The sequence below is a fragment of the Nyctibius grandis genome, chromosome 3, assembly GCF_013368605.1.
Source record: "Nyctibius grandis isolate bNycGra1 chromosome 3, bNycGra1.pri, whole genome shotgun sequence".
NCBI lineage: Eukaryota > Metazoa > Chordata > Aves > Nyctibiiformes > Nyctibiidae > Nyctibius > Nyctibius grandis.
The window spans coordinates 57,725,870-57,747,128 of NC_090660.1; the positions used below are offsets into that span (position 1 = coordinate 57,725,870).

General features: G+C 38.7%; 1 protein-coding gene across 1 annotated transcript; it reads right to left on the minus strand.

The window, feature by feature from the left end:
- Positions 1–2,550: 2,550 nt before the first annotated feature.
- On the minus strand, positions 2,551–21,227 carry NDC80 (NDC80 kinetochore complex component). The gene is made up of 17 exons (XM_068396966.1): positions 21,173–21,227; positions 19,784–19,894; positions 19,237–19,323; positions 18,344–18,467; positions 18,045–18,217; positions 15,536–15,638; positions 14,581–14,670; positions 13,267–13,360; positions 12,025–12,131; positions 11,049–11,193; positions 10,560–10,765; positions 9,192–9,344; positions 6,233–6,322; positions 5,311–5,403; positions 3,666–3,796; positions 3,032–3,134; positions 2,551–2,673 (listed from the first exon to the last, which is right to left on the minus strand). The coding sequence occupies exons 2-17, from the start codon at positions 19,882–19,884 to the stop codon at positions 2,551–2,553; spliced, it is 1,923 nt and encodes a 640-aa protein (XP_068253067.1). The 5' UTR covers positions 19,885–19,894; positions 21,173–21,227.
- Positions 21,228–21,259: the final 32 nt, after the last annotated feature.

Genomic DNA, 21,259 nt, shown 5'->3' on the forward strand with positions numbered 1-21,259 from the left:
GTGCAGATGCCAGTGGTACATTCTGATTAAGACTTTACATTCTGGTAAAAAAAAAAAAAGAAACAAAATCAAGAGCAGTAATTATGTTTGAGTGTCTATTGTCTAAATTTAAAAGCCATATTCCAGAATACAAATAAAAAATAACTGACTACCTGGCTTCAAATGTCACACAGGACGCATGTTCAAGAAGCATTGAAAAATTCCATCCATTTTAAAATGTGAAGACATATTACCTAGTAAACACTGGACGATGTTAATCTATGTCATATGACGACATAAAAATCCCCATAGTATTTTACAGAACCCAGGTCAAAGCCTGAGCTGGTTCTAAAGTCAATTCAGTTTAACTGACATACAAACCAATAGTTCAGCCCAATAACAAAAACATGTTGCCAACATTACAAATGTGGACTTTTTATTACTCAGACTACTTTAATTTCAGAATATTACATTTGCCAGTACATGAAGGAAGGTCATTGTGACCTTGATTCTTTAACCCATTACCATTGGGTTAGTATTAGTCCTTGGAAATGACATTTATTTTGCTTTCATTTACTCTGTCAACTGACTACTGCACATGGCAAAGAACCTGCAGATACTAATAAACACAAGAACAGTCAGTTATAGAAGCAGAGACAAACCAGTATCAGGCAGCCAAGAGAGAGCATAGCCCCTAAATAAGCATATATTTTAAACGAACATGATTATTCTGTACCTCTCACAGTTTTGCTTAATTAGAAGAGTATTGTTTTAGATAACAGAAATATTATAAAGATTGCAAAAGAAAAAAGCTTCTAGAGAGAAGGAACTGAGATTTGATAAGGATTAGGCTGTTACAGAAAAAAAGTAAGAGTTTGTAAAGGCACAATGAAAGAGGACAACAGAAGAAAGCAGAAATACTACCCACCTTACAGAAAAATTTTATAGCTGTCAAATTAAACTTCTGGAGTACAACAAAAGAACAGAAAGTTAGAAAGTGAAATAATGCCATCATTATCATGATATCTGAAACAAAATACTCATATCAGAGCCAGAAGATTCACACACTATGTTGACAACTGAGTTTTATATATGCTCTGCAAAAATAGCCTAGAATTAAAGACAATTCAGTTTTATTTGCAGTCTGTGTTCAGATGGTCCAAATTAAGTTTTGTTGTATGTCCTAGGGATCTGTGTTTCATTCAAATATTGTGTCTAATTATAGAATTAATGAGCAACTTAATTTAGCTATCAGCTGCTAAAAACTTCTGAAGACTGCAAAGCTGTTTTTATCATTGTATATTTGAATCAGTGATATTTATCACTGAACTCTTAAAAACACTCAAACACTTCAATACTTTTATTAGGAAATACCATCATAAACTAAACTATCCAAGACAGAAATGCTGATTTTTTTTTTTTAAGCACAAAAGTATATACAGAGTAGATAAGAAGATACCAGTTGGACATAGCACTGAACAAAGAGAAGTACGTGTTCAAGAGATGGGGTTTCATTTTCTTCAACGTATTTGGATTGGGGTTCCCCATACACTAATTTTACTGCTACTTTCCTGAGGAAGAAAAACCAAATAGTCTGTCCTACTGGTCTAACAAGAATAATGCAGACTAATTTTAGACCATTTTGATGTATCCAACATTAGCCAAATTTACAACTGATGAGCTATATTGCCAGAATTCGTAAGTTGTCCTACTTAGAACTATCCCTGGTATACATATTCAAGAATTACAGTGAGGTTTCATCTGGGACTGTCAGCAGTCAGAGACAGAACTTTGTTTTCAAACTGTTTAGCTTTCTTTCTCTAGAGTATTTACAAGACTATTGTATAACTACTACTGATCTTTTCAAGGAGGTTTTTGTTAAAAAAATCTTACCTATGTAAGAGGGGTCTCTGGGCAGTTTCATAGATAACTGAACAAGCAGGAGAATGACAGACATTTATATTTGGTCTTGCTACTAAAAGAAAAGCTTGGGGAAGGATGTGCACTGTCAAGCATGTGTGCTAAATACATACATGTATTACAAAATGCACACACTATACTCCAGAAAGGAAAGCGTAACTCTTTTCGCAGTTCGCAGTCTCACAAGTTTCAAAAACCACTAGTTATTTTTAAGTAGCAGTATTTCAAGTTGTCTGTACCCTCTGCATTTGTGCTGCCACTTGCAGTTCCATCTTTAAGTCTGCTCTGGCTTGTTATTTTAACAGGTTAACTGTACTCTTGACTTACTGATGTTCCTAGAAGAGCACAAATGATTAGATTATGAAGAAAAAATGAAATTAAGTTGTTCCACAGTTGTCTTGTCACAGATGTTTGTAATCATGTATAATGCATTGCAAGGAGGAAGTGAAAGCAAAGCCTTTTTTAAGAAAATGAAAATATATTGTTTAATTCTTTAATGTATTTGTGGTCAATAAAACAAAGGAAGTTCATAAACATTTCCTTATGCTTAAAACCACTTTCACTGCTAAACACAGGGAGTACACATCCTTTTAGATGGCACCATACCAGAGCTTCAGAAACACAAAGTTTTCATCTTCATCTGTTTGGTAATTACAGACTTTCAGCCTTCTTTTTATAACTGTCTAGAATTCTGGTCAAGGTTGACAATAGATCTTCAGACATGAACTCTTCATAGTCTCTGTCAATTTTTGCATTCTGTTCATCAAGATATTTCTAGAAAAGAGTTACAGAAAGTTTTAGAACTATCATCGTCTCTGTTGTAATGGCTCTGCTAAAGCATTTTAAGCAGTCATTGTACAGGTTAAGTGATTTCAGTTAAACACTTCTCTGAAAGACATCTACCAGAAGCAGATTAACAGGATGTTACTGCTGAAATTTAATGACTGCTTCTGATTATTTATACCAAAGGTTTTGTCGACAAATTTGTTTAACTAGAATCCACAGACTCAGTGCAGTAACCCTAAATAACTGATACTTTATTGGAAAGAGTAAGTTCTAATTTCCATTTGTTTAACTGCAGTTGCAAATGACTCTAGGAAGATTTATTTCTGAATATCAAATTTTAGCTTACCTCTACAGATACTACATGAGTAGCAATCACTTCTAAAAGACGATTCAAGTTATCACCAGCTTTCCTGCTCTCTTCTGTTGTTGTTTGCATAACAACTTGATATCTAAAAAGAAAACACTTAGAAAATCATGTCCATAATTATAAAATTCCTGACATCTAAACCAATCACTTCACCAAGTCTGATATATCATCATGTTTAGTCATAATTTTTTCTATTAGTATTAACTTGAACCAAGTTAGATTTGTATATTAATACTCAACTTAGAAGGACTGTATTTTGCTAACTGGTAAGAAACAATGTACTTTAGAGTCAGAATAGTCTTTCCAGACTTTAGGCTGTAAAATGTAGTTGTCACATAAGTTTGGAAACAAACTAATTTGCTTAGTACAACCACATATATGAAAAAAAATTGCATGGAAAACAGGAGTTCTGATACAGCAGACAAATATTCTAGCAAAATATTAAGTGTTGAGAAGAAACATCTTTCAATTGTGAGTTTGTGGAATTAATATGCTGAGATGGATACCCACTCACCTAAGAATTTTACATTAGGGTTCAAGGAAATGTCTTTATCCTTAACAGACATAAAAAACAAAATAAACTACACAAACAACTTGAAGTTATGGGCCTTACTGTCGTTGAAGATCATGCAATTCATTTGTGGCTTCACTGAGACCTTCATTGACACCACTCTCAAGTAGTTGTTTATGCTTCTCTAACAATTCCAGTTCATTTGCACATTTTTGCTCTTCCTCTTCTGCCTCCTGTAAACATAAGGAAAGAGGAAAAAAAATGCATAACTCACAGAATCACAGAATCACAGAACTCAGAAATAATTAGGATTTTTTTTCTCCTTTATATTACCTGATTACATCCTGATACCTGAATTCAGAATTCACACACATAACTCCAAACTCAGAACTAAAAAAATCCAAGGACATCCCCCCAAACCTAAAGTTTCAGTTATTTTCTGTATCGTCTTCCACTCAATACCAACCTAACCTTCCCTTTATTTCTCTAACCATATTTCAAGGTCTGTGTTGCAGCTATTTTCCATCAAAGTTCCTCTCAAAAAGTGTTATTTACATACTTTAAATAGCTTAGAAATGGAGCATCATGAACAACTGTTTCTAGGTTAAAAAATAACATTTTGAGTGAGAAAATTGCTTTTCGCTTTTGTGTCTGAAAGATGAGTACAAAATTTAAGTAATCATCTCTCCAAGGAAAATGACACTGTTGACACTATACTTGGCACACATACATGCACAAAACCAAACTAAATTCTACCATCAACTAAACATGCAATTTTGCTAAATTACTGAAGCATCATCCTTCAAAAATAAATTGAATACTGAAGTCTTATGAATAGCATTTTAAAAATTACATGAGGAATTACATGACTATGTCTTATTATAACCATCCAGTTGCAACCGAGTATTTTATGAGCTTACCTTAAGAGAAAAGCATATGCAACAGTATAGATCAAAAGCTAAATTTCAGGTGGTTTTGAAAGCAATAAACTAAATTAATTGCTTTCAGCCACCTAAGCAGGTATTAGCAATGAAATAACCCTGTTTCGTGGTTATAGTACAGAAGTTCGGATTTGAAAGAGCAGGTATGTTAAACGCTAGCTTAGTTCAAAAAGCATTTTTCTCCTGGGCACCACAGTCCCACCAAAGCCATGCTGTTGGGAGGTACTGAAGCAGTCACTTAGCTGTTGACTGAGAGGGCTATGTTTTGTTGCTAAACTAGAAGTCAGGAAAAGGATAGGGACTGCTCCCCCACGGGGGGAAGAAAAACAAAAAAGCAACAATTTTGTATTATTAAAACATTTAATGTGCTTTTAGTCAAGTGATTTTTTCCTTAGTTTTTAATGTGATAAACATGTTTACTAAAAACTAAGTGTATTTATTATATACAAACTGAATAGACAGGGCACATACTGTTAACTCTAAAATCTCCTTCAAGCACATGCTTTGAGACATCCTGAGGTCAGGAGATGACTGCTGTTGCTTTTACTGCTGGATGTAGTAGCTTATGATTTACAGGATCTGCCAAAGTATGATGCCAGATTATCTTATGAGAAAGTGAAAACTGACTCACTTAAGGTAGCACTCAAATACTTCTGAAAAGAATGAGAGAATCCTGCAAGAGGAATGGAAGGAGGCAAGGGCAGAAGTCCAAACAAACAAAAATGCAAACTAAAAACTTACGTATAAATACAAGGATTAAGGATATCATTAAGGACAAACTGTCATCAACCTATAAGAAGTTCTACCTTAAGCTTCTGATGGTAAAGATCATCCAGCTTTTCAGCTTCTTCTTTCAGCATTTTCACGCTGCTTTTCTTGTCCACTACCATTACATTCACCTAGAATGAAAACATGACCAAGAAAACATAATTCAAAATGAATTCCAACATATAAATCCACGCCATCACAAACAACCCGTGGTAGCCCAGAAATATTTAAATTGGGCCAGGCTGGGAAGGCATTAACTTTCTTCATAGCAGCCTGTATGGTGCTTTGTTTTGGATAAGTGGCTAAAACAGTCTTGGTAACACACCAGTGTTTTGGCTATTGCTGAATAGCACTTGCAGAGCACCAAGGCTTTGTCTCCCTCCCACGGCCCCTCAGTGAATAGGGTAGGGGCAGGCAAGGGGGTGGGAAGGCGCATAGCCAGGACAGCTGACCAAAATTGGCCAAAAAGGATATTCCATACCATATACTGTCATGCTCAGCAATAAAAACTGAGGTAGGGGAAGAACGGGGAAAACTCTTCTTCTTCCAATCCATTCTGAACCCAATATTGCTAAAAATGTTCCTGATGACAACTTGTCAGTGATGGTAAGGCACACAACAGACTGGAATGGGCAACTTCTTTGCCCGTAAAAACAAATCTTTCCAATGTTTATGGTCAAATATTTGTAATAATTATTTGCATAATCTTCAATGTAGGGAATACACTTTATTTCAACCAACAGGAGGAGACCCTAGTTCTCACAAAAACTTTTAGGTTCCATCATAATTAAAGCATTCTTCTCACAGCTTCCCCCCACTTCCCCCCAAAAAACCCCAACCCAATAAAAAACTCCAACAAAACCAACCCAAATGAAAAAACAACCCACCATGCAAAAGGTCAAATGAGACCAGCAGATAGCATTATGTTATCTTAGTCTTAATCTTCATTAACCAACACACCTGTTCCAAAGTATCTTCCAAAGACATTTTCCGCTGAGTAGCTTTCCTAATTTCTTCCTCAGTCTGGTTTATGATCTCCATAAGGGGAGCCTGTAACACACACACAAAAAGATCTGGCTAATGCAATTTGTTAGTTTGAACTAAGATGTATACCCCAGTACATCTTTTCCCTCTCCCGTTTCTATTTAAGGCTGCTGTACCCTCCAATACCAAATTTCCTTCCTATAGTATAATGTAGTTACAGCAATGCATCACAGAAGCTTTTCAACAAAGTTTCATGGAGAGGTTGAGACCTTCCCCACATTTCAAAAGAAACACATTTTTTGTGAGTGGTAACAAACATTCAGTGTTGACAACATTGGTTGAATGTTTATGGGTGAAGATCAGGGGTAAGGTCAGCAGGGTGGACATTACGGTGGGAGTCTGTTATAGACCACTCAACCAGGATGAGCAGGCGGACGAGGCGTTTTACAAGCGGCTGTCGGAAGCCGCCCAGTCGCTGGCCCTTGTACTCGTGGGCGACTTCAACTTGCCGGATGTCTGCTGGAAATACAACATGGCAGAGAGGAAGCAATCTAGGAGGTTCCTTGAATGTGTGGAGGACAACTTCCTCATGCAAGTGGTAAATGAGCCCACTAGAGGAGGGGCCCTGCTTGACCTGTTGTTTGTGAACAGAGAAGGACTAGTGGGAGATGTGTGGGTCGGTGGCCGTCTTGGGAGTAGCGACCACGAAATATTAGAGTTTTCGATAGTGGGGAAGTAAGGAGGGGCAAGAGCAGAACTTCTGCCTTAGATTTCCGGCGGGCTGACTTTAGCCTGTTTAAGAGGCTGGTGGACCGAGTCCCTTGGGAATCGGTCCTGAAGGGCAAAGGAGTCCAGGAAGGCTGGACATGCTTCAAAAGGGAATTGCTAAATATTCAGGAGCAGGCTGTCCCGGTGTGTAGGAAGACAAGCCATCGGGGAAAAAGACCGGCCTGGTTAAACAGAGAACTTAGGCTAGAACTTAAGGAAAAAAAGAGAGCCTACTTGCTCTGGAAGAAGGGTCGGGTAACCTGGGAGGTCTATAGGGACGTGGCCAGGTCGTGTAGGGAGAAGATTAGAAGGGCCAAAGCTCAATTAGAGCTCGATTTGGCTGCTACAGTCAAAGACAACAAAAAAAGCTTTTACAAATACATCAACAGCAAAAGGAGGGTCAAGGAGAGCCTCCACCACTTGCTGAATGAGGAGGGTAGTGTAGTGTCAGGGGATGAGGAAAAGTCAGAGGTGCTCAATGCCTTCTTTGCCTTGGTCTTTAATGTCAAGACTGGCTGTCCTCAGGAGACTTGGCCCCCAGAGCTTGAAGTTAGGGACGGGGGGCTGTGTGAACCCCCCGTAATCCAGGAGGAGACGGTTAGTAACCTGCTGTGCCAGTTGGACACCCACAAGGCTATGGGCCCCCATGGGATTCACCTCAGAGTAATGAAGGAACAGGCAAATGAGCTTGCCAAACCACTCTCGATTATCTACCGGCAGTCCTGGTTAACTGGAGAAGTTCCAGCTGACTGGAAATTAGCAAATGTAACGCCCATCTACAAGAAGGGTCGGAAGGACGATCCAGGGAACTATAGACCTGTCAGCCTGACCTCGGTGCCAGGCAAGGTGATGGAACAGATCATCCTGAGTGCCATTACATGGCACATGCAGGACAATCGGGGCATCGGGGCCAGCCAACATGGATTCATGAAAGGCAGGTCCTGCTCGACCAACCTGGTCTCCTTCTATGACAAAGTGACCCGCTTAGTAGATGAGGGCAGGGCTGTGGATGTAGTCTATCTAGACTTCAGTAAGGCATTCGACACTGTCTCCCCCAGCATCCTCCTGGACAAACTGGCTGCCCAGGGCTTGGATGGGTGGACTCTTAAATGGGTTAAAAACGGGCTGGATGGCCGAGCCCAGAGAGTGGTGGTGAATGGGGCAAAGTCCAACTGGCGGCCGGTCACTAGCGGTGTTCCCCAGGGCTCAGTTCTGGGGCCGGTACTGTTCGATATCTTTATAGATGATCTAGATGTAGGGATTGAGTGCACCCTCAGTAAATTTGCAGATGACACCAAGCTGGGTGGGAGTGTCGATCTGCTGGAGGGTAGGAAGGCCCTTCAGAGGGATTTGGACAGGTTAGATAGATGGGCCGAGACCAACGGCATGAGGTTCAACAAGAACAAGTGCCGGGTCTTACACTTCAGCCACAACAACCCCATGCAGCGCTACAGGCTGGGGGAAGAGTGGTTAGAAAGCGGCCCGGTGGAAAGAGACCTGGGGGTGCTGATCGACAGCCGGCTAAACATGAGCCAGCAGTGTGCCCAGGTGGCCAAGAAGGCCAATGGCATCCTGGCCTCTATTAGGAATAGTGTAGCCAGCCGGTCTAGGGAAGTGATCGTCCCTCTGTACTCGGCACTGGTGAGGCTGCATCTTGAGTACTGTGTCCAGTTCTGGGCCCCGCACTTCAAGAAAGATGTTGAGGTGTTGGAGCGAGTCCAGAGGAGGGCGACCAAGCTGGTGAAGGGTCTGGAGGGTCTGACCTATGAGGAACGGCTGAGGGAGCTGGGGTTGTTTAGCCTGGAGAAGAGGAGGCTCAGAGGTGACCTTATTGCAGTCTACAACTACCTGAAGGGAGGTTGTAGTGAAGTGGGAGTCGGCCTCTTCTCCCGGGCAACTAGCAATAGGACAAGAGGACACAGCCTCAAGCTTCGCCAGGGGAGGTTCAGGTTGGACATTAGGAAGAATTTTTCAGAAAGGGTTATTAGACATTGGAATGGGCTGCCCAGGGAGGTGGTGGAGTCACCATCTCTGGATGTGTTTAAGAAAAGACTGGACATGGCACTTAGTGTCATGGTCTAGTTGACAGGGTGGTGTCAGGGCAACGGTTGGACTCGATGATCCCTGAGGTCTCTTCCAACCTGGTTGATTCTGTGACTCTACTTACCTTGATTTGAGTTCTGTATTTGACTAGGCAATTTGGTCCTGCCTCAGGATTAAACTGAATCTCAAAGTCGTGGCCTTTGGAATTCTCAGCACTTACTGGAATTAATTTCAGCTTTCGAGCCAGTTTATGATACTCTGCCAGTTGCATTTCGATCTGTTCAGAGGAGAAAAAGGCAGAAATTGTAGAAGAAATACCACTGAAAAACTTTGCAAAAACTATTCATATAGTAGTTTAAACAGATTTCTGAGTTGTTTTGTACGAACATGATTCCAAGTCATGCCACAGTATGGAAGTGTTGTATGCATTGACAGTCCAGCAGTTTGCATTGTTTGAAGTGCTATTTTATGATTCTTTCAGAGTTCACTCTGCAAGGTTTCTCAGTGTGTATGGGTTAGACTGAATGGTTTTACCTGTGGTTTTCCCTGCTCATCTGCCATATTTTTTCCTGCTTCAACTTTTTGAGGATTAGTTGATAGGGAGGAAAAAACATGCTTGGAAATAATACAAATAACTAAAACAATGATCAGTCATCATGTTGATATGCCTTCTCTCATTGTTTTTTACAGGAAATGCCACATAGCTGCACATCCTAATAAAAAACTTTAACTTGAGCATACCTCTAGACAAATCTTATTAAATGCTCTATTTTCTGATTAATGAGTGCCATTTATCACGGCAACATAAGTATTTTTTCCAGTTTTATGTGCTTCACACTTGCACAGTATGAGGATTTTAAGTTAATACCAAGTGCTTGATAAAGTGTTACCCTGCCAAATGCAAAACGTATTTGACTCTTTTTTTAGTTCTCCATCTAGCAAAGCAGAAGCTTTTAAATCTCACCACTTACAGGACCACATCTTTTCATCCTGTTTGAGGGAACTGAATTTGGCCCTTAAAATCTATCAGAATTTCCACGTAAGGGACCAATCTGGCCCTAAATGCATGCAGAGCTATTGATTCAAAGCACTAGTTTTGCATTACTTCCTTGCTATGAAATCTTAATGTTAGCCTGAAATTGCTTGTGTTATCAAAGCAATTTCAAGCTAATGTTATGAAAGCTTTTGATGCTGTAACAGTGAGAGCTGACAGTGGTGCATATTCTAGCTATGTCCCTTAAAATGCAGAAAAAAAAAGAGAAGAGAATACATTTCCATTATGCTCAAAACAGAAAAGGGGCAAAAAAACCCCCCAACATTTTTCAGAGAGATTGTAAACAGAAGCCATTCTTGTCACTGTAGCCTGTTAAGACATATCTATGCTGCTGTTAGATTATTTAGAAAAGAAGGTAGCAATAGTCCAAGTCCCAAGTTTAAGCTTGCACGATGAAAACTGATAGCCACCTCTCAGTGTAGTAGGGTTTTCACATACCGCCTCTTTATTCCGAGCATATTTTAGCTCTTCATTCCACAGCTGATGTTCTTCTGCTTCCACTTCCTTAGTCAGCTTGTTAATGGTTTGCTGCAACTCATTTCTCTCATGATTTATTCTCTCAATGTCCGCAACTGAGTACTTTTGGTTATCAAAGATGTGCTGGAGCCGGGCATTCTCCTGCTTCAGTGCTTCTACTTCCATTTCTAAGTTCACAAAACATTTGTGAAATGGATGTAAAATACCAGCCTATATAGTTAAACCTAATCTTTCTGTATTTTTATGAGTAAATAATATCTGTATTTCATTACTCTAGTGTACAAACAGCTTTCAGCCAAAAAGATGTCTTTATTAGCAATCCATTTTGGAAAGTTTATTTGTAGCATCAGCATATGCTAAGTATCTCACTCTGTCCTCAAGCTGAGAATTACAATTATTTTAAACACATTTCTAACTTCACTATCTCATTTGTAACCAAGGCCTTCTTACCCACTGTCTCAACTTCCTCATTAACACCTTCCATTTTTTGATCAAGGATGGCTATATGAGATTCCAGATTAGCCAAATAAGCCTGGTATTTCTGGACATCTGCTTGAAGAGACGATTTCACGTTTCGTAGTGATACTCTACGATCCTAGTAAATGGATGGAAAGAACAACCACTGTTATATTAATCTAACATAATGATCTTACTTTCCAGACAAGACAATAGAGTAATTGGTCAACTTCAATAGTATAAATATAAAATTAAAGAACTTTAATAAATTTTTGTCTCTGTGACAGTTGAATCAAGTTAAGCATCTTTAAAATAATAACAAAAAAGGCTGAAAAGATGGTTTGTACCTTAATTCTTGCATTTTAGCATTTAGTCTTTGATTTGCATTAGGCATTGCATTAAGAAAATTCTTACTACAGGTAATTCACAACTTAAGTATAATAATACACAAAGGGCAGATTAAGGGCAAGGAAAGTTGGGAATACAAGCAGCACATTTTGCACAGTAGGCAAGAGTCTCAATTTGCCAGATGCACAGCCACTAAACAATTTTAAAACTCAATGTATTAAAAGCAGAATCCATCTTCTCAAACAAAATATTTTCCCTAAAATATATTGTTACCACTGAATCCCATGCTCTCATACCAACACTTTTGGAAAAGATAGTGTTGAAGTTCAGAAAAAAAAAAGTAGTTCAAGTACTTTATTAATATTTCAGCCAATGCAAGATCTCATTACCTGAAAATATCTGCACAATATCAAACAAATAATGACTGAAGACTCCACAGTAAATGCCTTGTACTATAATGGTGTAGTCTGTAATAACCTGGCCTAATTAAGATCTCACAGAGCACTGAAAATAATTTTCCATTTGTTGTATCATTAGTATCTTAATTTAATAATTAAAATAATGGTCAATAATAGAAAATTCAACTCCACCATATAAACAAGCATAGACACAACTTACTAACCGGTTCACTTTCCTTTTCTTTTTCTAGTCTTGCAATCTCTTCATGAAGTCTTTTGTTGTCAGCTGCTAAACCTTCTATCTGGAATTCATCTATATTAAATAAATCCTCTAGGGGAAAAAAAAAGGTGGGATGGGGGTTACAAATTAATCTCACTGAATACCATCACCTAATCTGAATATGTGCACTTCATCTTCAGCACAGTAAATATCCATTATCTGGACAGTTGTTTTAAATTAAAAAAAACAAACAAAAACCCCCAAAACCAACCAACAAACCCATTAAAAAACCCTTTCATTACAAAGCAAATAGGCAAAAAACCCAAAACAAACAAGAAATTAGTTTTTTAGTCCTCATGTCATAAAAGAGCTAAAAATCACTCCTCTGAGGTCAGGGTTTCCAAACTCTCCTACAGCCCTCACTATAGGATAGTGGTTGTTAGGTAAGTTTCATCTGTTCCAGCTTCACAAGGTAGTCTGATTTGTATACTCCTTTCTCATCCACATACTTCCTTGCCTTTTGAGACATTTTTTCCCTTACTTCCCTCAGTCTTTGCCAAACAATGGCATGATTACTTTTTCCTGCTAATATCTAGTAACGGTCTGGTAGCTTATGTTTTCTCTCCAACTGATAGCTCCAGCTTGCAATTGAAGTGTCCTTAGTCTGGCTTTGGAAGGAGGGCACAGAAAGCGAGAACTATTTTTCCTTCTTGTTCTCATATTCTGTTTGTATTTTTGTAGGTGATGAAATGAATGAGTCAAAAAAATTAATAATTTTCCGTCTCCCTGAAGACAAAAAAGGTGCGTGCTGAATCATATATGGGAACCCTCACAACAGTTTGGAACCCTTGCAGAATGTTCTCAGAGCTTTTAGAAGCTGAACTTTCTTACTGATCAGATGTGCATCCTCTCGTAATATTTTTCTTTTTTCAATTGTTAACTTTGTCAGACAGAAACAAGTCATTTGCATAGATGGAATTGCATCTGAAGAACTGTATACTGCTTTTCTGTCACAAAGCCATTGAAAACAACAGGGTTACACAGGTACAGCTAACAGCAGAGCACGGCCCATCTGTCTGTACTAGTAACAATGCATAAAAAAAGAGAATTAAGCCAAAGTAACTGAGAAGTACTTGGGAATTTCAGGTTCCCTTACCTCAGATGACTTTCACTGAGCAAAACTGATGCTAGGAGAAAATAAACCAATAACACAACTAAATACTCCATTAAAACATGAAAAACTTACTTAATTTTGACTGCACTTCTGCATCCAATTCTTCAAAAGTATCTCTCCCTTTCATGAAGTGCTCGTAGCACTTCACACAGTAGTCCATGAAAAGCTGAAAACAATTTTAAAAGTTTTCATTTCAATGATTCAAAGGGCTGTAAAATATCTAGATAGTCTAAATCTACTCAACCAATGGAATTAAACAGACACCAAAAATATCTTTCACTGGTTTGACTGCACTTCTGTAAAAATCAACTTTTTTTTTCCTCCCTTTAAACATAGAACACTAACAGATTATATCCAGGCAGAAGGAGGCATCTAGAATTCACATTAAGAAAGGTCTGGAAATATTTGATACATTTTTCTGGGATACCTAACAAAGATAGTAGATACAATATTTAAGAATTTATTATATTGAGGCATATGATACTGTCTGTTTGACAGACCTCTTCAGTAAATATGACCACTACATCAGAGAACTGATCTAGAATTAAAGAAAGGTTACCCCAAAAGAATTTACTGGAGACTTTAAGTTACAGATATTTCGGAATCAATTACACCAGTATTGTAAATTTTGTCTCAACATATATGCATGTATATCAGTGTATGAGCACACATTTAGTTTAAAAGCATTTTAACTTGTCCACTGTCAGGTTTGTAACCTTAGTCCAAAATTCTGATTTGATTGCTGCAATTTTCTAATTAAATGTTCTGACACATCATACAACCTCTTCCAAACATCTGCTGTGAGTTAACATGCAGTTAAATCTGAATAGTACTAATAATCTATGATAGATTAGAAAGAAAGCAAGCTGCTGGATTTTTAAGTGCCTGAATTACATTGGCACCCTATTTTGTGGCTAGGAAATTAAATATTATGACCAATTTTTAAATGGTAAACTGAGTAGATACCCACAGGAGCCACCACATTTATAATTAAGTCACTGTCTTTACACTGTACTGCTGTTAACCTTAGAAGACTCAAGTGCTAAAGAGAAATATACCTGAGACCCTACTAAGACAATAAACAGCATAATGTCTCCCTTTCTCCACAAAAGAGAACAGAAACAGTAGCAACTCAGAGAATAAGGCATTTCAATTTAATACCCAGTCTTCACCAATAGACTGGCCATGATGCCTGCTCAGGAAACTAGTTGATCAGGCATTTTATATAATGCTACGATACTTCCTAGAGAACTCTGTGAATGTAAAACTGAACAGAATATATAAATAGAGTTAAAATTGTTGTGTCATATATTTTAAATTGAGTTGTTACAGCACATGACAAAATTCAGTTGAACAATTCTGATAATAATTTACTTTTTATGGTACCTTATTATGTACAATTCCATCATCAGTCTCTCCTCCCCAGCTCTGTCCATCATCAAACGATGGTGCATTTTCCCTCATGGCAGCATACAACTGAAAGGCAGAAGTGCACATACAAAGAGCAAATATGAAGAGCCCCATTAGTTTTCCTATAGTTTCATGTTCATGATAAGAAGCTGAGTAACATTGGATTAGGATTTCAGCAAGCAGGGTGTGATGGTGCTGCTTCAGAATGTGACTAATCACATCGGGGTAATGAGCCTGTGTTTAGTTGACTAAAAGCATAGATGAACAGGCATTAACTGGACATTCAACACTGCCAAATTGCCTTGCTAAGCCAAGCAAGTGTCTTTTAATGCATAAAGGATGGGATTTTCATGAGTGTCCAGTTCAGCAGTGGTGAAATTGTGTCACACATTCCAAGTTTTGCTCAGAGCTGAGCTGTCAGCAACAGAGAGTTACCACTATTAAAAAAACCCAAAACCAACCATCCAAAAAAAAAAAAACCAACACACAACCCAAACACAAAACCCTCCACTCTATACAACAATCACAGGACACTAGAATAATTGCTATTGAAAATTCTATCCTTAGACTTCAAATTTAGGAGAAGATGGCAGATGTCACAAGATGATCTGCACTGAAGATACATTATTATACCCACTTTTCACACTTTTATGTATGTATAAGTCATCATTTTTCCCCCCTTTCTCATACACAAATTTATCCAGTGCACACAGGAAAAAAAATATTATCATAACATAACATTAAAAACTCATTTAAAAAGTTTCTAATAGTAAGGCTAAGGGCTAGCTCCCAGATGGCAGGTAAGAACACCTACCTTTTTCTTTACATAATTGTCAGAGAGATTTTTAGAAAGCATTTAAGAGATCTGTATTGAAACTAACATTCCAGCCTGAAAAGTGGAAATATTTGGCTTAAAGACAACAAATGCTACCTTGACACAATCAATTAACCAAACCAAAGCTGTCACAATCTGAGGCCACGTGTGTGGTGCTCCCACTGTGTACATGGAGCTTTTTGACAAAGGGAAGGGGTACCTACAAGGCAAAAGAAAATACATTTTTAATAGCTGCAGCAAACAGCGATGAAAACAAAACAGCACATTTTTACATGTAGATCAAGGCACAGAAGGAAGAACAAACTCAATTTTGTACTTTATACTGTACATCAAGGGAGACAAGCTGAGTTCTTACAGCACTATTTTATTCAATTATCATGAGTTTGTCATTTTGTGATTCATAGAATATCTCAAGTTGGAAGTGACCCATAAGGACCATCAAGTCCAACTCCCTGCTCCTCGGAGGACTACCTAAAACTAAACTGTATGCCTAAGAGCATCACCCAGACACTCCTTGACAGGCTTGGTGCTGTGACCACTTCCCTGGGGAGCCTGTTCCAGTGACAGCCCACCCTCTCAGTGAAGAACCTTTTCCTAATGTCCCATCTGAACTTGCCCTGACACAGCTTCATTCCATTTCCTCATGTCCTATCGCTGGTCACCAGAGAGAGGAGATCAGCACCTCCCCCTCCGCTGCCCCCCTTGAGGAAGTTGTAGCCTGCAATGAGGTCACGCCTCAGCCTTCTCTTCTCCAAGCTGAACAAACCAAGTGACCTCAGTCACTCCTTGTAAGTCTTGCCCTCGAGACCTTTTACCATCTTGGTTGCCCTCCTCTGAACACATGCTGATAGGTTGATGTCCTCCTTATATTGAGGCACCCAAAACTGCACACTACTCAAGGTGGGGCAGCACCAGTGCAGTGTAGAATGGGACGATAACCTCCCTCAGCTGGCTAGCTATTGAAGAAATGGACTTTTTTTGCATATCCAAAGATTAGGAACAATTAAGGCCTCATACAAAAAAGGGTAAACTATTCTTTCATACACTCCTTAGCCCCTTCCTATTCAGCTTAGTATGTTGCCTTGGTCTTGGTAGCAGCCAGATCTGTCTTTCTCCTTCTGAAGCTACTATGGGAGGAGAGATGGACACTGCAGTACTAAGCAAACGGGAGTGGGTGCCCTGTAAGCATGAGGTGATTCATAATGAGACAAAGACCTCAAATGAAAAGCAACAAATGCAAAGGAGGGAGTAACAGTCCAATGGATGATGTTTAGACTTCCAAACTGGGTGTTCAAGCTTAAAGGATTTCCTAGCATATGAAAACAAACTGATACACAGGAGTCCTGTTCTTGGAGGGCAAGATTCTTGCTTCTTGGGTCAAATGCGCTTTGAAAACAGAAAAGCAGCTGACAGTCAGCTTAATGTCACACAATTACAGAAAAGAATTTCAGAACAGCTTCATATCAAAGTATTAATATTACCTGTAAATATGGAACACCCAAAGGCTATACTGCTAATTACAGACATCCTCTCAAAATCTTCTACAGATCAAGGACCATAGAAGTGCAGATTTTATTCCATCTTTAGACTGACAGCTGCCCAAAGTGATTTTAAGAACACAGGACAAGAAGCTACTGATAAACTGACAGTTCTAAATAAGTGCTCCTGAGCCATTCAGCCTGAGAATTTTTTAAAATGAAATATTTAGGTCCATTTCATAACTCTCAAAAGACAACTTAAAGTGAGTTCTCAAAATAAGTATTTTTATCCAGGATTACACTCTTGGTACAGCAGAGTAAAGCCTCTTGAGAGCAACTTTCTTTTCAGCATTTCAGGTAGGTCAGCAGTTTCAAATGTTATAGGTTAAAACAAAATTTTAGTAAAATACTGAGAAATGAACAGAACAGATTTATACCTACATCTAAGAAGCCCTGGCACTTTGATGCGATTGTGGGCTCAAATCTACAGAAGTAAAATACACTTCTTTTTTTTTTTTTTTTTGCAAGACTGAAAATTCACCATTATCAACAGGCAGAGGATTTTCTTTCTTGGAAAGTGTTGGTGCATTAATGATTCCAAACACTTACTGAACAAGATTAGAAATAAAACACCCATCTACTTAGTGGCTTTTTTCACCTCAGCAGTCATTTTTGTTATTTCCACCCCTTGCTTTGAAAGCAGAATGAGAGAAATTACAGGAAAAATGATTTTTAAATAAATGAACTGGATCCAACATTCTGAAATTGTTTTTTAGTTCTTGGATTTTAACAGAATGAACCAGAAGAGTCTGTCAAAAAAATTTGTGTCTGTCTTTCAAAGTTTAATACAAATAAAGGTAATTAATTAGATTTTACATTACAAAGCAAGCTTCCAAGAGCCTATAGTTCTGCAAGTTCAAATATAAAAAGTAGAGTCTGAGAATCAGAGAGTAAACTTAGAGCTAAATGGAAGTGAAACAAAATAATGACAACATTGTAGTTTCAGAGTCTCATCTGAATAAAGAAACCTATCCGTTCTCCCCAGCTATTGTGCAGAATTATTAGCTTTTACATTTCTAGCTGTATCATATCTATTTCGCACAACAGACTAGCAATAATGTTCTTACCCAAGCTCTTTAAAAACTCTGGGAATTTCCTCTTCAAATTTTGAGTCAGGCAGTTCATAAGAAGGGCAGAGAAATCCATAGATAAAAGTGAAGATTTTTAAAAAGTCCTTAACTGATGGAGACTGTAGTGACTTCATGGAAACATTATGGGCGTAACCATTCTCAACAAGAAACTGAGCGAAAGAAACATGGCATATTAGTCACCAAATAAAATCTAAAGTTAAAACCATGAAAAAAAAAATTTTGATTAGTATCTTTTATGCCTAATAAAGTACGTTTAGAATAAGTTAATAAGTTACCTCACAAAGCTGCTTGATACATTGTTGGATGAATGCCTTGTCATGAATTGGCCTGGGATCCTTGATCTTTTCTGTACCGAACACACCATACTGACTGTTGCGTGAACCTCCAGCCCCACTAGTTCTAAGAACAAAAAATAAATACGGTTCTTGTGACAATACATATAAAGAAGAACTCTCTTAATGTTTAAGTCACTACAATTGCTATTTTAATGTTTCTTCTGCATTTGCTATGCAAAAGGATGCCTGAGATTTTCTCTTTATTTGGGATGACTGGAAAAACAACATCAACCTGGAAGCCATGATGCACACATACAAGAGAGGGATTACTGCATCCTAGATGAGTATTTTCTTCAGTTTGTTGAAAGAAATAAAGTTTTATAGTGCAGAAAAATACCCCAAAGATGAAGAAGCGAAATGATGTAGGTGATTTAAAATAAAGACTAAAATATTTAAGGAATACTTGAAAGGAGTAGATCCCTGCAACAGTAAGTTCCTATTAAAGGAGATACCTGCAAGACATCAGAACACAGAAAGCCACGAACTAAGCTGAAAGATTGTAGAATTTTGGAAGATTTGCATCTTAGAATAAGAAACTAAGGCAGAGTGTACTGTCAATATCGTTTTTCCTTAAATAGGCTAAGCTGTTGAGGAGCTCTTAAGGTCTGCAGAGCGTATCATTCCCAAAAGGAAGAACAGCTCTCAAAGCAGTTCCTACTCCACAGCATTATTTTTCAGTGATCAAAGAGCGGAGGCAAGGCAGACCTGAAGGTTTGCTGGCCTCAGATCCATTATTCCCTATAATGAAAATCTGTCAAGAGAAAAAAATTACAAAATGATGTGGGACTGTTATTGTTTTAATTTACAGTACAGAGATCTAAAGCTATCAATACCTCTTCCCAAAAAAGCTGACTTTTCTTTCTGAAGTTCCAGGCGTAGGTTTGCTCATGCTCAGCTTCCCAAATGTACCTCTGTCCTTCCTGAGGAATAGGGAGAAGGATTCAAGTGACTATTTCTACCATTTCACCTTTTGCTTATGTAAGAAAACTGTAAACAGAAGCATATAAGCCTAAGAATCTTCAGCATAGCAGCATCTTAGAGAAGTCAACTGATTTTAATGCGTTATTTGTCCATTATCAAAACTACTTTTGCAAGACTTATAAGTATACATTTTATACACACACGCACCCAGCCACCACCTAAGAAACATGTAAGAAAAAGTATTACAATTTGAAACATGTCACAGGTATACAAATAGATTAAAGACAGTTTTTAGCACAACTGGAGCACTTGTGCAAATATCCTTGGCTGCAGGGAGTTTTCTTCTCGCTGCTCTCATTTTTTTTTTTCATTTGCTACTCACACACTCACACTACAGTAAATCTCTTCAGAGTTAAGTTTTATATACCTATTCTTAGGAAGAAGATCAGCAACACTTACATCTGAGGTGTTTGAAGGCCCATCCTGTTGTTGTCCTGCACTCTCAGTGCCATCATAGATTGCCGACCACTGCTTCCGGCAATACTTGAGCTTCGTCTCATTGTGACTAAACTGTAAACCACAATCTGTCAGTATTGGAAAATCCAGGATTTAAGAGTATTTGCTTTTTGTAAATACCACAGTGACTTTCTAAAGGGTCAGAATAAACCAGTAGAACTGTACTTCGGACCAACCAGTGTGACAGGCAGTTTCTAGAAATACTGGGTTCTCTTAAAAAAAAAAATAGAAAAAAAAATGTGTGTGTCAGACTCCAGAACTGCATAGCAGCAGCCACAGCCTTTCAAATTAACTCTTTCATTGATGAAAGTGACAGTACTTGTTCCAAACCTACTATTTTGCCTTTATTTATATTTGGTCATTTTTAACCTACAGGTTCCAAAAGCAAAACAGCTTAAGAAGTTTTTCAGTCCAATCAGCTGGAAGGAAGGGTGCATTAACACAACTAGTGTTTCTAGCCCTTCAGCCGTCCATCTGTTCCTTATCCCCTAATTCTGAGCCTGCTTATTGATTTTGCAAATGATCTCACAGTATCATAGCACAATAACTGGAAAGCCTATTCTGAGATAATATTATGGCTATCTTCGGACTACACATACAAAACATAAATCAAACTGGAAGTATTGAACTGTCCTCACAATGGTATTAAGTAGGATTTTGAGGTAAATAGAATTAACTGCAAAGAATGCCAACTTTTGCCCTCTACAGAGGATCTACTTTATTTGTGGGGTGGGCTCAAATGACTGAATTACAACTAATTGAAAAACCTTTGTTACAAATATTACCAGAACACGTTATGAATATGAGCAGTGTTTCATGATCACACTTTAGTTCCAGTTCTCGCAAACCATGACAGAAGTTTAGTTTAGGCTTACTTCACAGGGCAGCTTATCTTGTGACCTCATTTTCTCTGGGGAAGAAGCTGCATTCTTCCATTGCTTTACCACGGACCCACCGCAGACAGAGTAAATTTTTCTCATGAACATACCAAATGACTAGTTTAAGAGCAGAGTTCGCTAGAGTCAACACGCCAACAGAAAAAAAAAAAAAAAAAGGTAGGAACGCGACAGAACTGGGCACAGCTACAGCCACTCGCATTAACAGCGCGTTTAAACCGTACCAAAGGCAAACAGGGAAGCCAGCGGCGTTCACGCACCAACAGCCCAACCCTCCCCACCGCCGCTGGGCCCGGGCCCCTTCCAGCCCCGGCTTTACCCCGGTGGGCGGCCAACGTCTCCCCCGGGGGCCAGTGGGGCAGTGCCCGCCGCCCGCCCCCCTCGGCGGGGAAGGCCCGCGCCACGGAGAAAGCCGTCCCGATAGCCCAGCCATTACCGTTAACGGCGCCGACACCTTCCTCTCAATTTCAAATCCGCCCGCCGACAACGTCACGCAGCGCGCCACAGAGTGTGACGTCACAGC